Source organism: Cucurbita pepo, chromosome 6 (genome assembly GCF_057944985.1).
Source record: "Cucurbita pepo subsp. pepo isolate OVF chromosome 6, ASM5794498v1, whole genome shotgun sequence".
NCBI classification, from domain to species: Eukaryota; Viridiplantae; Streptophyta; class Magnoliopsida; order Cucurbitales; family Cucurbitaceae; genus Cucurbita; species Cucurbita pepo.
In genome coordinates this window covers 6,363,117-6,375,591 of record NC_141803.1, presented here as the reverse complement: position 1 = coordinate 6,375,591, position 12,475 = coordinate 6,363,117, and the positions used below count along the sequence as shown (strand labels likewise).

The 12,475-nt window shown below is 37.3% G+C and overlaps 1 protein-coding gene across 3 annotated transcripts; it reads right to left on the bottom strand.

The window, feature by feature from the left end:
* Nucleotides 1-9,969: 9,969 nt before the first annotated feature.
* Nucleotides 9,970-12,475, bottom strand: LOC111796474 (subtilisin-like protease SBT3.6). 3 transcript variants are annotated; one of them, XM_023679105.2, is made up of 4 exons: nucleotides 12,276-12,474; nucleotides 11,988-12,134; nucleotides 11,811-11,908; nucleotides 9,970-10,289 (listed from the first exon to the last, which is right to left on the bottom strand). In XM_023679105.2, exons 2-4 carry the CDS (start codon nucleotides 12,122-12,124, stop codon nucleotides 10,204-10,206), a joined length of 321 nt encoding a protein of 106 aa, XP_023534873.1. In that variant the 5' UTR covers nucleotides 12,125-12,134; nucleotides 12,276-12,474; the 3' UTR covers nucleotides 9,970-10,203. The 3 variants fall into 3 exon arrangements, with proteins under 3 accessions (XP_023534873.1, XP_023534874.1, XP_023534872.1); XM_023679106.2 differs by having other exon boundaries at nucleotides 12,281-12,474; XM_023679104.2 differs by having other exon boundaries at nucleotides 11,988-12,475.

Genomic DNA, 12,475 nt, shown 5'->3' with positions numbered 1-12,475 from the left:
GTCAAGACGCCTCCAGTCGGCTGAGCGCCTTAGGACCGTGAGTGACGGTCAAAGGGTCTAGACCTTAGTGTTCCCCAACTAAGAAACACTCGGGGTGATAAGATAAGGAATCACTACAAGGGGAGTAAGATTCGGATTACCTTGTTGATCGAATATCTCAAGCCAAGAACACTTTGTTTGAGATTCGAATCACTCCAGAAGCAAAATCGATCATGTCTAGCTTCAATGATTCTTGTTGATCAAATATCTCAAACACTTGTTTGAGATTCGAATCACTCCACAAGCAAGATTGATCATGTCGAGCTTGAATGATTCTACATGCAATCTAAACTACATAGAATTGCAAAGAAACTTAGCCATTGGCTAAAGAAAAGCACAAATGCTTCTTTCTATATTTTCCAAGTCTACCTTACAAATACAACATACATGGCTTTATATATAGCCTCAAAATAAAACTATTAAAGGCATTCCAGAAGTTGTAACATTCATACTTAATGACCATAATTAGTCATTATGTAAATGTAACCTAAAAAATCTTAAAATACAATAACTCTAAATTACTCTAAATTATAACCCACCCAAAATTTACAACAATCAAACTTCATTCTTCTTCATTGTAGCATGAGTTGAAACATCTTTTGATAATTTTGACAACCTTTTCTTCACATCTTCATTGAAGTATATTGTATGATTGATGTCTCTTGGTTCATATCACGGGGAGTCAAAATAAAGCAACATGAGCGAGAAGTCTACTTTAAGCCACCTAACTGCCTTAAGAATCCAATAAGCCTCCTCAACTTCCAAATATGACCAAGACGAAGTTTAAATTATGGATTACGTGTTTAGGTGATCGATAGGTATATCTCCTTAACAAAGCATGTATGAAAGAACATAGTTTAGCATAGGGCGCAACAACTAGTGCTGTTTACACGTTGACTCGGTCAAAACGCTTCCAATAGACTCTACCAGGATCGCGAGTGGTGAGCAAAGGTCTAAACCTGAGTGCACCTAGAGACTTGGATTAGCTGCGAGGAGCTAACCCAGAGCGTCCTGGAAAATGAGAGATGAGATTTAAACCGCTTAAAAGCCCCCTTAAGAACCTAGTAGACCTCCACGACAACCAAGGACAACTGTGATGTCCCACATTGGTTGGGGAAGAAAACAAATCACCCTTTATAAGAGTGTGGAAACCTTCCCCTAGTAAACGCGTTTTAAAACCTTGAGGGGAAGCCCGAAAGGAAAAGCCTAAAGAGAACAATATCTGCCAGCGGTGGATCTGGGTCGTTACAACAACCAAGGTAGTTCTCCAGACTAATAGTAGTGTGACGATGTCAATAGAATCATCGCTACCTTTCCACTCCAATACTCGTATCGTTGAGGTAGGCACAGGTCAGATAGGAGAGGTGCGTTGAGACGACTAAGTGCCTCAACCATACGAAAATGGCCCTTGGATGGAGAGGACGTAGAACTATGTCGGTGGTTTTAGAAGCTAGAAAAGAGAGGGGGGTGCTCCCCCAACCTATCCTTTGGGTAGGGCTTGCCAGTTAACCTTCCATGGATGATGAGAGCAGGCTAGCACACACCACACCATGTTGTCCCTACCAAAAAGAGATTTATACGAGGTAGCGTCTCGACCTAAGACACTAGTTACATACTGTCTAGTCAGAGCAAGCTACCTAAGTTTAAGAAGACTCTAACTCCACCCTAAGTGGGTCCCTAAGCAGCTAAATTACCGCTTGGAACTTCGAGACACCTCAAATACTTAAGTAACAATAGAGACTAGGCCCGAACTTCTAGAGTCTAGAGCAAAACCCGTGGATACCTACTAGGTTAAGGGAACGACGAGAGCCTATAAGTAGGTTGCTTATTAAATATATTTATAGGTTAAGGGAACGACGAGAGCCTATAAGTAGGTTGCTTATTGAATATATTTATAAACCTACCCTTTTCCTCTTTCTTTTGCCAGTGTTCTCAGGTTGCCGGTCAAAGTAGAAAAGCGTTTGAGAGCTGTGCAGTCACAGAGGGGGTCGTTTTAGAGCATTAGTCCGTCTTCGTATTTGTGTCTTTTATATTTTATTTTGCAATTATATCTCAAACCCATTTCCCATTTTGTAATAAAGTCGAATAACACCGACAAATAACTGAATATTATTTCATATTTAATATCGGTGTTGTTGTCTTTATTTCAATTTAAATTTTATCGGGTTTTCATCTTTCAGTTAATTTTAATTTTATTTCCCTTTTCACTTTCGTTCTTTTAGTCTCGATCCGAGTTTTGAAGCCTCGAAATTCGAGTCGTGACATTACCGCTCTTACACAATAAATTAGAAAAGGAAAAGAAAAGGAATGTTAGACCATTTGAGGATAATGCCCCTATTTGTATCAGTTCACCTAGTGCCTTAATGGATTAAATAATACTATTTTTAATCATTTACTTAATTATTAAGTCTTGGATATAAACTTAAAAATATAATATTAATTAAAATAATTTATTAGTTAAAATTTAAAATTTTCAAAAGTTAATTAATTTACCTGTCAGGTGTCACTGTCAGGTGTCACCGTCATGCTTGTCCAATGACATGCTGAAACCCTTACCTTGTACTACTTTACTGCTTTCTAGTTGTATTATTTCTTTCTTGTTTTCTTTAAGAGTACGACGTTTCGGCGAAATCATGGCTATGTCTGGTAGACATGAAAGGACTCAAAATCTACTATAGGGGATGTGACTAGTTGTCAAATTCTTCCTACCCGAAAAGTTATATACTGTTTAAGCCGTTGTTGTTGCCTTTTTGCTTGCATGCTTTATAACACGATTCTCAATCTCTCTACTCGTCCTCAAAATGGATCTAATTGCTCTTCACGCTCCGCGTTCTTTACGTCTTTTGGTCTGCCTAACCAGCGCATCTTTCTCCGGAGAAGCAACCCGCTCGCTCGAAATCTGTCCCTTCTGTTTGTTGTGTAACAAGGCGTCCACACGATTACGAGTCTGCTCCCAGCCTCTTCGAGGACACTAGCCTACGGTTTTTTCCCACTAGCCATGGCTTGGCCGAACCTTTGGCTATGATACCCCTTGTCATGGCGCTAAGTCCTTCAAGCCCCCAAACCGGGGCACCCTGCTAACCTAACGGTCCGCTGTAGCCGAGTAAGCTGAAAAATTCTTGCTTTCAGTTTCTGAAACCTCTCTCTCCCGTTTTCTAAAATCTTCTCTTCAAATCGGGGCCCGAGGTTTGAATACACGTTGCTCGACCGTAGGCAATGTGATTCGAAGTTGACTTGTCTAACTCAGTGCTGAGAGTGAGTGTCACACAATTGTCAAAACCGCTGCCAAGAAAAGGCGATTGTGACACCAAGCAACCAACTCAATCTGGAATAGACCTCAAAATTTTATCAACCTGCGAATCGACTCGAATTTTCTATTTTTTAAAAATTCAACTCAACCCAATCTTGATTGGGTACTCCCGCTGGGTCCGGTTCTCGGATCATACGAACACCCCTAAAGACTTCTCTATTTTTATAACTTAACTCCGATATCAATCATTAAAAATAAATAAAAAAACCCCTTTGATGAACATGGTTAGAATTGGAAAGGGTAGTTTTGTAGGTAAGGAAATTAGGGGTGTACATTCAAACCCGACAACCCAAATCAACCTAACCCGAACGGTTGGGTTGGGTTGGGTTGGATTAACTTTTCGAGTTTGTTTGGGTTTATTTTTCTGAACCCGAACTGACTTAGTTCGGTTTCGAGTTCATAGGATAAAACTCTTGGGTTGATGTGAGCCAAATAAAAATATATAAAATATACTAAAGTTTTGCATTAATGATGGGTTTGTTAGAGTGGTACTTTGTTGTTAAATTTGCTATGTAGATGACTAGACACAAACACGTAACAAACACAACCAAATACTCGGGAGTAGCTAACCATGGGTTTCATGTCTCAATAGTGTCTTAAAGAGTGAGACGATAGCTCTGAAAAGACAGATTGCCCATATTTTCTTCTTTGACCGTTAAGAGTAGGTAACCCGTTCCGTTCTCTGTGTCTTTGTTTGGGATTAACACATTAATTATTGATACACACCCCATTTGATAAATAGATCAAAATTTTCTATCGAGCGAGCCCCTCCTCGGGCGGATACCTCCTTTTGCTCCTCAGCAACAGGGGCACCTTGCGTCCTTGAACTGATAACCATCTTTCGACTAACCTAGCCTCTGTCGTCCCTCGGGACCAACAAGGGGATCAAGAATGTCATATATTTCAAGAGCTAGATCAATTGCCGATAAACAAGTCAGAACTGCCTCAACAAAAATTGATGGAATTTGACCTAAAAAAGCCATTCGGGTTGCTCCACGGCCGTGATCGAATCTTAAAGAGTGAGATGAAACTAACTTTGGTTGAGGAAGCTTCTCGATCACATGAGCAATTGATATGAACCAAGAGACATCAATCATACAATATACTTCAATGAAGATGTGAAGAAAAGGTTGTCAAAATTATCAAAAAGATGTTTCAATTCATGCTACATTGAAGAAGAATGAAGTTTGATTGTTGTAAATTTTGGGTGGGTTACAATGTAGAGTAATTTAGAGTTATTGTATTTTAAGACTTGTTATTTAATTTCGGTTACATTTACATGATGGCTAATTATGGTCATAAAGTAGGAATGTTACAACTCTTGGAATACCTTTAGTAGTTTCATTTTTGAGGCTATATAAAGCCATGTATGTTGTATTTGTAAGGTAGACTAGGAAAATATATATAGAAAGAAGCATTTGTGCTCTTCTTTAGCCAATGGCTAAGTTTCTTTGCAATTCTATGTAGTTTAGATTGCATGTAGAATCATTCAAGCTCGACATGATCAATCTTGCTTGTGGAGTGATTCGAATCTCAAACAAGTGTTTGTGATATTTGATCAACAAGAATCATTGAAGCTAGACATGATCGATCTTGCTTCTGGAGTGATTCGAATCTCAAACAATGTTCTTGCCTTGAGATATTCGATCAACAAGGTAATCCGAATCTTATTCCCCTTGTATTGATTCCTTATCTTATCAGCAATAGTTTGCATAACTTCAGCCAAAAATCAACCTAGAATATTCTTTGCGTGTTGCTTCGACAAATCTCTACAAGATGTCTTTTTTTCACTCTGCTACATTATTTTACGGTGGTGATAAGCGCCCACAATGCTGGAATTTGCAAAGCTAGAGGTCCTTCTAGAATCCTTGCAAAATGCTCACAGAGAAAACTAACTTAACGGATTGATTCCAACCAAGAGCTGGTTAGAAGATGAATGACTCTTAGATCGAACTTGGAATCTATGATGGTCACTCTTAGATACCAAGACAATTCACTCCAGAATTAGCTTGATCAAAACTAATTCAATGCATCGGTTTAAAATCAAACCTAAAGCAAGGTTTGAAAAAGAATAACACCAAAAGGATATCAAGAAAACACAAAGATTTTTTTTTCTGTATTCAACAAAAATCACCCAAACATGAGTATTACATGCCTTTAAATAGGCCCAAAAGATAACCCTAACAAAATAAAGTTCAGCCATCAACCACTGATAAATGCTATTAAATACAAATTGAAGAATACAAGGCAATTCATACAAATTTTTAATAAATGCTATTAAATATAAATTGAAGAATATAAGACAATTCATAAATTGTCTTAATTACTACTAAAGGCAAGTCTTCTAATCACTTTCCAATGTCAGCCACTCCATTATTTTCTTGATTTGATACTTGAATCTTCTTTGTATTGCTTCTTATAATTGCTCGTTCAGGTACATGGAAGTGATCAGTTGTTGGATTCATATCAGGTGGCCTGTTGATAACTCTCCAAGAGTAGGGTTATATCGAGCCTTTTAATCAATAATTATGCATACATACTCACTATTCTCTCATTATTTGTTCCATTCCTTCTAATTAATAAGCATATTTATATATTTATTTAGCTGGTCGCTTTAATTGTATAGTCGTTTCTTTTCTTTAGAAGAAACGAGAGCAAAAGAATCTTTTTTAATACTCTAGTTTCATTATAAGGATACTCGAAGGTAATTGAAGGTTACGAAGAATTCTTCCTCTAGAGAATTATTAACATAAATTAATAACGATTATGAACGTAATCGCCAGGCATGATCCTCACAAAAGAACTTGAGAATTTGTTAAAAAGCGTTGAAACTCACCCAGAAGTCGGGAAGTCAACAACTTCTCTATGTGAACTCTCCTAGCCAAACCTCATTGTTATTAATTTCTCGTACTTCTGTTTACGACAACATTGTAAACTTTGCATTCTTATATGCCGATTAACACACTTGTAATGACACTTAAACTCATTCAATTTCTCATCAATAAAAGTAACCGAAAAGAATAGGTTCTCTATAGAATCAATTATTTACTTATTACTTGCTACTTGTGACAGTGATTCTACTTGTGAACTTTTACTCCATTTTAGTATATATCTTCACAAGATGTCAAGTTGTTAGGGAACCTGATTTAGTTATTTTATCTGTAGTGAGTTAGAGCAAAAAAGAAACCACAACCAGCTGAAATTTTCTTCGTTATTTTGGATCATGAAATAAAAAGAACTTTTAGGCAGAGGTTCGGGGAGCAAAGATTGAGAATAACATAACAAAACATGATCGTCTTATTCGCTCCAAGAGACCGGCATGGTTCTATAGTCAAAGCAACTTCGTCACTTTCGTGTCTCACAATAAAGCTAGGGTTTGTGTAGAAATCAGTCTTATCAAGGAAAACCTCCCAAATCCTGTTTTGATTCGATCGACTGTGTATGTATGGATCACTCGCAAGAAATCGTTGATTTTTGAATACCTAAGTTATGCACGTCATTTTTATATACTTATTTTTTCCTTGATATCTCCCGGTGTTGTCACCAAAAACCTTCCCCCTCCAAAAAAGTCAAACTCTGCCTTACGTAAAGTTGCCAGTAGACCGACCGGTAGAGGGTTCAACAAAGAAAAAGAAAATTTAAGCCAACCCCTTGTTTGGTTCAACAAAATCAAAGTTTGAGAATTCAGTAGTGATGACTAAATCCAGCTAGAATCTTTGCGGTCAGAATATATGTACACTAGAGGAGTTAAACCCGTGCATAATCAAATCAGAAATCCAAGCTACTACTTTTGAGCTATAGCTCGTGATGTTCAAATGCTACAAATCAGATCTCTGCCTCCATTCAAAGTTCTTTTTGGGAGTGAGTGACTCATTTCGATTTCAAGGAGTGGATAAAGACTTGATTAGACAAAGTTTATTCCTTTATTCTGTGAGGGACACTGCTAAATCATGGTCGAAAATCTTAGAATAGTGTAGCAAATAAATTTTTTATCAAATACTTCTCACCCACTAAAAATGCATGGTTCAAAAACGAAATATTTCTTTTCAACCGTTTGAAGATAAGCACTTAGTGAGGATTGTAAAAGATTCAAAGAGATACTTAAAAAGTGTTCTCATCATGGACTACCCCGTCTTATCTAAATGAAAGAACATTACTACAAAAAAGCGATGGACACTTCCACCAATAGATCTATCTTGTTAACGACATAGAATGAACTTTATGAGATCCCAGAGAGAAGAGAATCTAACCACAGGTAATGAGTTGATGTTTGGAGCAATTCCGAAAAGAAAAAAAAAATTAGCCTGACTAATATTCTACCGACTTTAGCGTTGGGACAAGGCTTAATGACTAAAGCACCAGTCCAGTAGTAGATGTAATGACTCAACTAACAACGGGATCTTGTATACAATATGGATAGAAGCACACTTTTGACCAATGCCCCAGTAATTGAGCTTCCGTTTTTATGTGGAAAATCAAACTAGTAAAAGCAACCACGAGAATAATCTCTTCTCAAATACTTACCGCCTAGAATGGAGAACCCATCCAAACTTCTCGTGGAAAGGCTAAGACGTGTACAATCAACAATTGTCATCTAAGGATAATTACCCTCAATTATTTTATTTTTATTTTATTATTATTATTATTATTATTTTTTTTTTACCGATCAAATGGCATATGGTCCTCAAGTAGCCAATATTCAAGGGAAAGGAACTTATCAAGCTCACCAAATTCCAGGGATGTAATGGCCTAAGCCCAACGCTAGTCGATGTCCTCACACCGCTAGTCGATATTGTCCTCTTTGGATTTTTTCCTTTCGAGCTTCCCTGTTGAGATATATTATTTATGGAATATATCCTAGATATTATATCTTAATATTCTTCCATTTATGGTTAGATTTATAGTATATTTTATTTTATTCTAGTATTTAATTATTTTATATTTTCCTCATTTGTACCGGCTTGTATCCTATTTAAAGGATATCAATATCAATGATAATATACACCTTCCCAATTATATTTTTCTATCTCATTCTTAACATGGTATCAGAGCACCGATCTTGATATTCCTAATATCAAAGCATCGATCGTGGTATTCCTAATACCCCCTTGGACTCTGAGTCCAATGGGAGTATTACCTAAAGCCAAACCCTAACCAATCAGTGAAGTCTTTACCATCGTCAATCATCCAATATCAAGAATACGTTATAAGCATCTTCAAATTTCTCACCAAGCTCTAAGGTGACATATTCAAGATGTTCGTATTTTCCTTCACAGCCTCTCAAGTGATCCAAAGCACCGATCTTGGTGTCATTATCCACTAAAGCATTTATGCATGGACCAACAAGTGATCAGGGAGGATATTCACTTGTTCCAAATCAAATTAAATGGACAAGTTATCAATCCTCGAGTCAATCATTGCAGTCTATTTCTAAAGCATTTATGCATGGACCGAGAAGTGATCAGGGAGGATATTCACTTGTTCCAAATCAAATTAAATGGGACAAGTTACCAATCCTCGAGTCAATCATTGCGGTCTATTTCTGAGTCTTGCATCTTTCTTGAAAATTCAATAATTTCTTGAAAGTCTAAAAATGCAAACCAATCAAAGGCGGTCTATTTTTTTACGGATATTTTCATTACTGAGAAGACAAGAGTGAAAGACAACTTGGGTGTTATTGACCTACCGTAAAGACAAGTTAAAGACAAGTTGGACGTGATTAACATACACTCTCCAACTTGAGGGGGAGTGTTGAGATATATTATTTATGGAATATATCCTAGATATTATATCTTAATATTCTTCCATTTATGGTTAGATTTATAGTATATTTTATTTTATTCTAGTATTTAATTATTTTATATTTTCCTCATTTGTACCGGCTTGTATCCTATTTAAAGGATATCAATATCAATGATAATATACACCTTCCCAATTATATTTTTCTATCTCATTCTTAACATTCCCCTCAAAGTTTTTAAAATGCGTCTGCTATGGAGAGGTTTTCACGCCCTTCTAAAAACTGTTTCGTTCTCCTCATACCCTTATTAAATTTTATTTTAATAATCGTTAATTATTTAAAATTAAATAATGTAATAAAATTGTTGAAAGTATTTTTTTTATATGAAATTCTAATAACATTTTCGCAAACACAAATATTCTATTCCAAAACATTCTTTTCCTAAACATTATAAACAAAAACTTCAACCAAACGACCCAAGGTATTCGTCAATCACTTCTCATCTAAATGAATAATGGTTAAATTACATGTCTAATCCCTCAAATATCAAATTTATTTATTTAGTCCTTAGAACTAAGGACCGACCGATACACTTCTAAAAGTTTAATGACTAAATAGACACGAACCTCCAAATTCATACACAAAACTTCTAATTTAATGTTGAATAAATAAAATTATAATGTCATATCTAAAAAATCATTTAAAAAAATTACCTCGTAAAGACGGATGTAGTAGGTGTTGCAAACCGGATGGTACACATCTTGGTTTTGGAAGATATGACACTCAAAGTTGTAGAGCTGGTCGCCTTTCATATCGAGTCATAAAAACAGCGCCTAGAGCTATAATCGGACAATTCGGTCAAGCAATTAATAGTAGCAACTATAGAAACCTTCCAATACACCAAGGAAGGAATTTATTAATGACCAAATAGTGCATTTAGCCAAGGTAAATCATTCACTTCATCATTGTCGATTGCCAAAAGGCACACAAGCAGACATATTATAGTAAATAGACACACACACACATATATGAGTATTCAGTATAATGCCAATATACACAGAAAGCACTTTATTTAGGCAACAAACCGATAATTCAGAGAGAATTTGATGTTCTTCTAGTGAAGCCTTGCTACTCCTCCTCCTCCTCCAGCATGCAGCTTATTAGAACCGCTTTGGACAACATGTAAAACTCCTGGTTGTTCTACCAAAAAGTCCAAAACAAAAAAGTTCCATAAGAACACTGTCTTATAGTAATTCTAAGAATTTAATCATATTCTCAAATGAATATAAACACACACATTATTGACGCTCTTGAGAAATATTGATGTGATTCAGTTGTATTAGGTGCAAAGACTTGTATACTAGATTTCAGTCTATAATATATAATATCTGACTCTAAATGTGAGATCCCATATCGATTTGAGAGGGGAATGAGTGCTCGCTGAGTCCTGAAAAGGGGTGGATTGTGAGATCCCATATCGGTTGGAGAGGGGAACGAAGCATTCTTTATAAAGGTGTGGAAACTTCTCCCTAGCATACACGTTTTAAAAACCTTGAGGAGAAGCTCGAAAGGGAAAGTCTAAAGAGGACAATATTTGTTAGCGATGGCTTGGGCTGTTACAAATGGTATCAGAGCCAGATACCGAGCGATGTGCCAGTGAGGAGGCTGAACCCTAAAGGGGATGGACACAAGGCAGTGAGCCAACAAGAACACTGGGCCCCGAAGAGGAGATTGGGGGGTCTCACATTGATTGGAGAAGGGAACAAGTGCCAAAGAGGATGTTGGGCCCCGAAGGGGCGGATTGTGAGATCCCACATCAGTTGGGGAGGAGAACGAAACATTTTTAAAAACTAAAATTTAAAAACTTGAGATCCCACATCCGGCTTGAGATGTTCAAGATGCCACAAAGGTCTTTGGTTCAAGCCCCTAGGCAGAAAATAATTTAGAAACTCAAATTCTCTCTCACCCAACGAAGGGCGGACGAAAGCTACAAGCCCAAAACCTTCAAACCTTCTTTCTAAATGGGAGTGCCCGAAGCACCTCATCTTCTCATTTCGTAGTTGTTCATTCCTGTTAGGCCCAAGTGTTTGGCCTCTATTTCTCCATGCCTGATACCGCTTCGGTGAACTATGGCGTGGTAAAGAGAACAGAGTACGAAAGAATAGTAAACAGAGCACACCACAGAAAGATTCAAAATATAAGAAGTCTCCCTTGGATGAAAGAAGAAGGAAATGAAGAACGGGACGAATTCTCTCTCGGATGGACAAGGGATCTTTGGAATGGACTATCAAAATGATGCAATATAACAGACAAAGGCATAACCAAGGACTTGACACAACAAGCTTGAGATTGTCAGATGAAACAGTAATCAAGTAAGACTGCAAACATATGAACCCATAAAGAACAATCAAAATCCTGATCTAACTTCAAGAATCAAGCATGAGAGTGCAAGAACTTTAGTTTGACCCAAACCAAGCAACATAGAACATAGCTAAAAAAGTACAGATCACAATAAGCTCAACATATCATCAGCTGTTCCACATAAATCACGACCTTCCATTAGATTAGAGTGATAGAACAAGAAACCAAATCCTTATATCCCTGACTCAAATGCACCAATTTCTAACAGATTTCCACCAAATAGACGAGGTATTACAGAAACATGTGAGCAATTAATCGATCAAAAACATTGAAGCAGATGATGTTAAGAACAGGACTTACTGGTAATATCCGCAACTTGTTCAGGCGTAAGCCGAGCAGAGAAGCCACTGGCAGCATTCTTATAACTATACACAAGAGCCTCCCTAGCAGCTTCTTCACTGCAAATCAATAAATTAAACATAAATCCATCGTTTACCGGCCATAGAATACAAACAAGAGGCAGAAGTGAAAACAGACCTGCCGAGAACAGAAGCTAGGGTTCGGATGTGATAAGCCTCAGGTTCCTCATTGTGAGGCCTCTCGGTGTAAACGATATGCACCGCCGGGGAAGCGAAGTTGGATACAACGGGAATGGAAGCGGATTGGTCGGACATTACGGCAGAACTAAGAAACAAATTCAGAGAAATTGAGAAGAGCAAAACGAGAATCGGAGGAAATGAAGAAGAAACACTCGATTTCATCATTAGAAATTGAATCATATAAGAAAGAACAAGAAAGAGTTAGAAATTTGTCAAGATTTGAGACCCGACTAGATTTCCGATTGGGAGGAAGGAGATGAATGCGTGTGGGAAAAGGAAATGCTTCCGCTTCTCTCGCGTCAACGCCTCACGTTCTTCTTGTGCGATGAACAGCAAGAATTTCTCGAATTTTTTGTTCGAACAATTTGACGATGTCAACTCTGACCGATGAACAGATTTGTTCCTTCTGACTACGACGCATAGAAC

What these genes read in the sequence shown, in the direction of transcription:
- LOC111796474 (XM_023679104.2), bottom strand. Translation starts at nt 12,229, where the DNA reads ATGATTCAATTTCTAATGATGAAATCGAGTGTTTCTTCTTCATTTCCT. An exon ending in CTAGCTTCTGTTCTCGGCAG is followed by an intron (nt 11,909 to 11,987) that starts GTCTGTTTTCAC and finishes ATTGATTTGCAG; the next exon opens with TGAAGAAGCTGCTAGGGAGG. An exon ending in ACAAGTTGCGGATATTACCA is followed by an intron (nt 10,290 to 11,810) that starts GTAAGTCCTGTT and finishes ACTTTTTGGTAG; the next exon opens with AACAACCAGGAGTTTTACAT.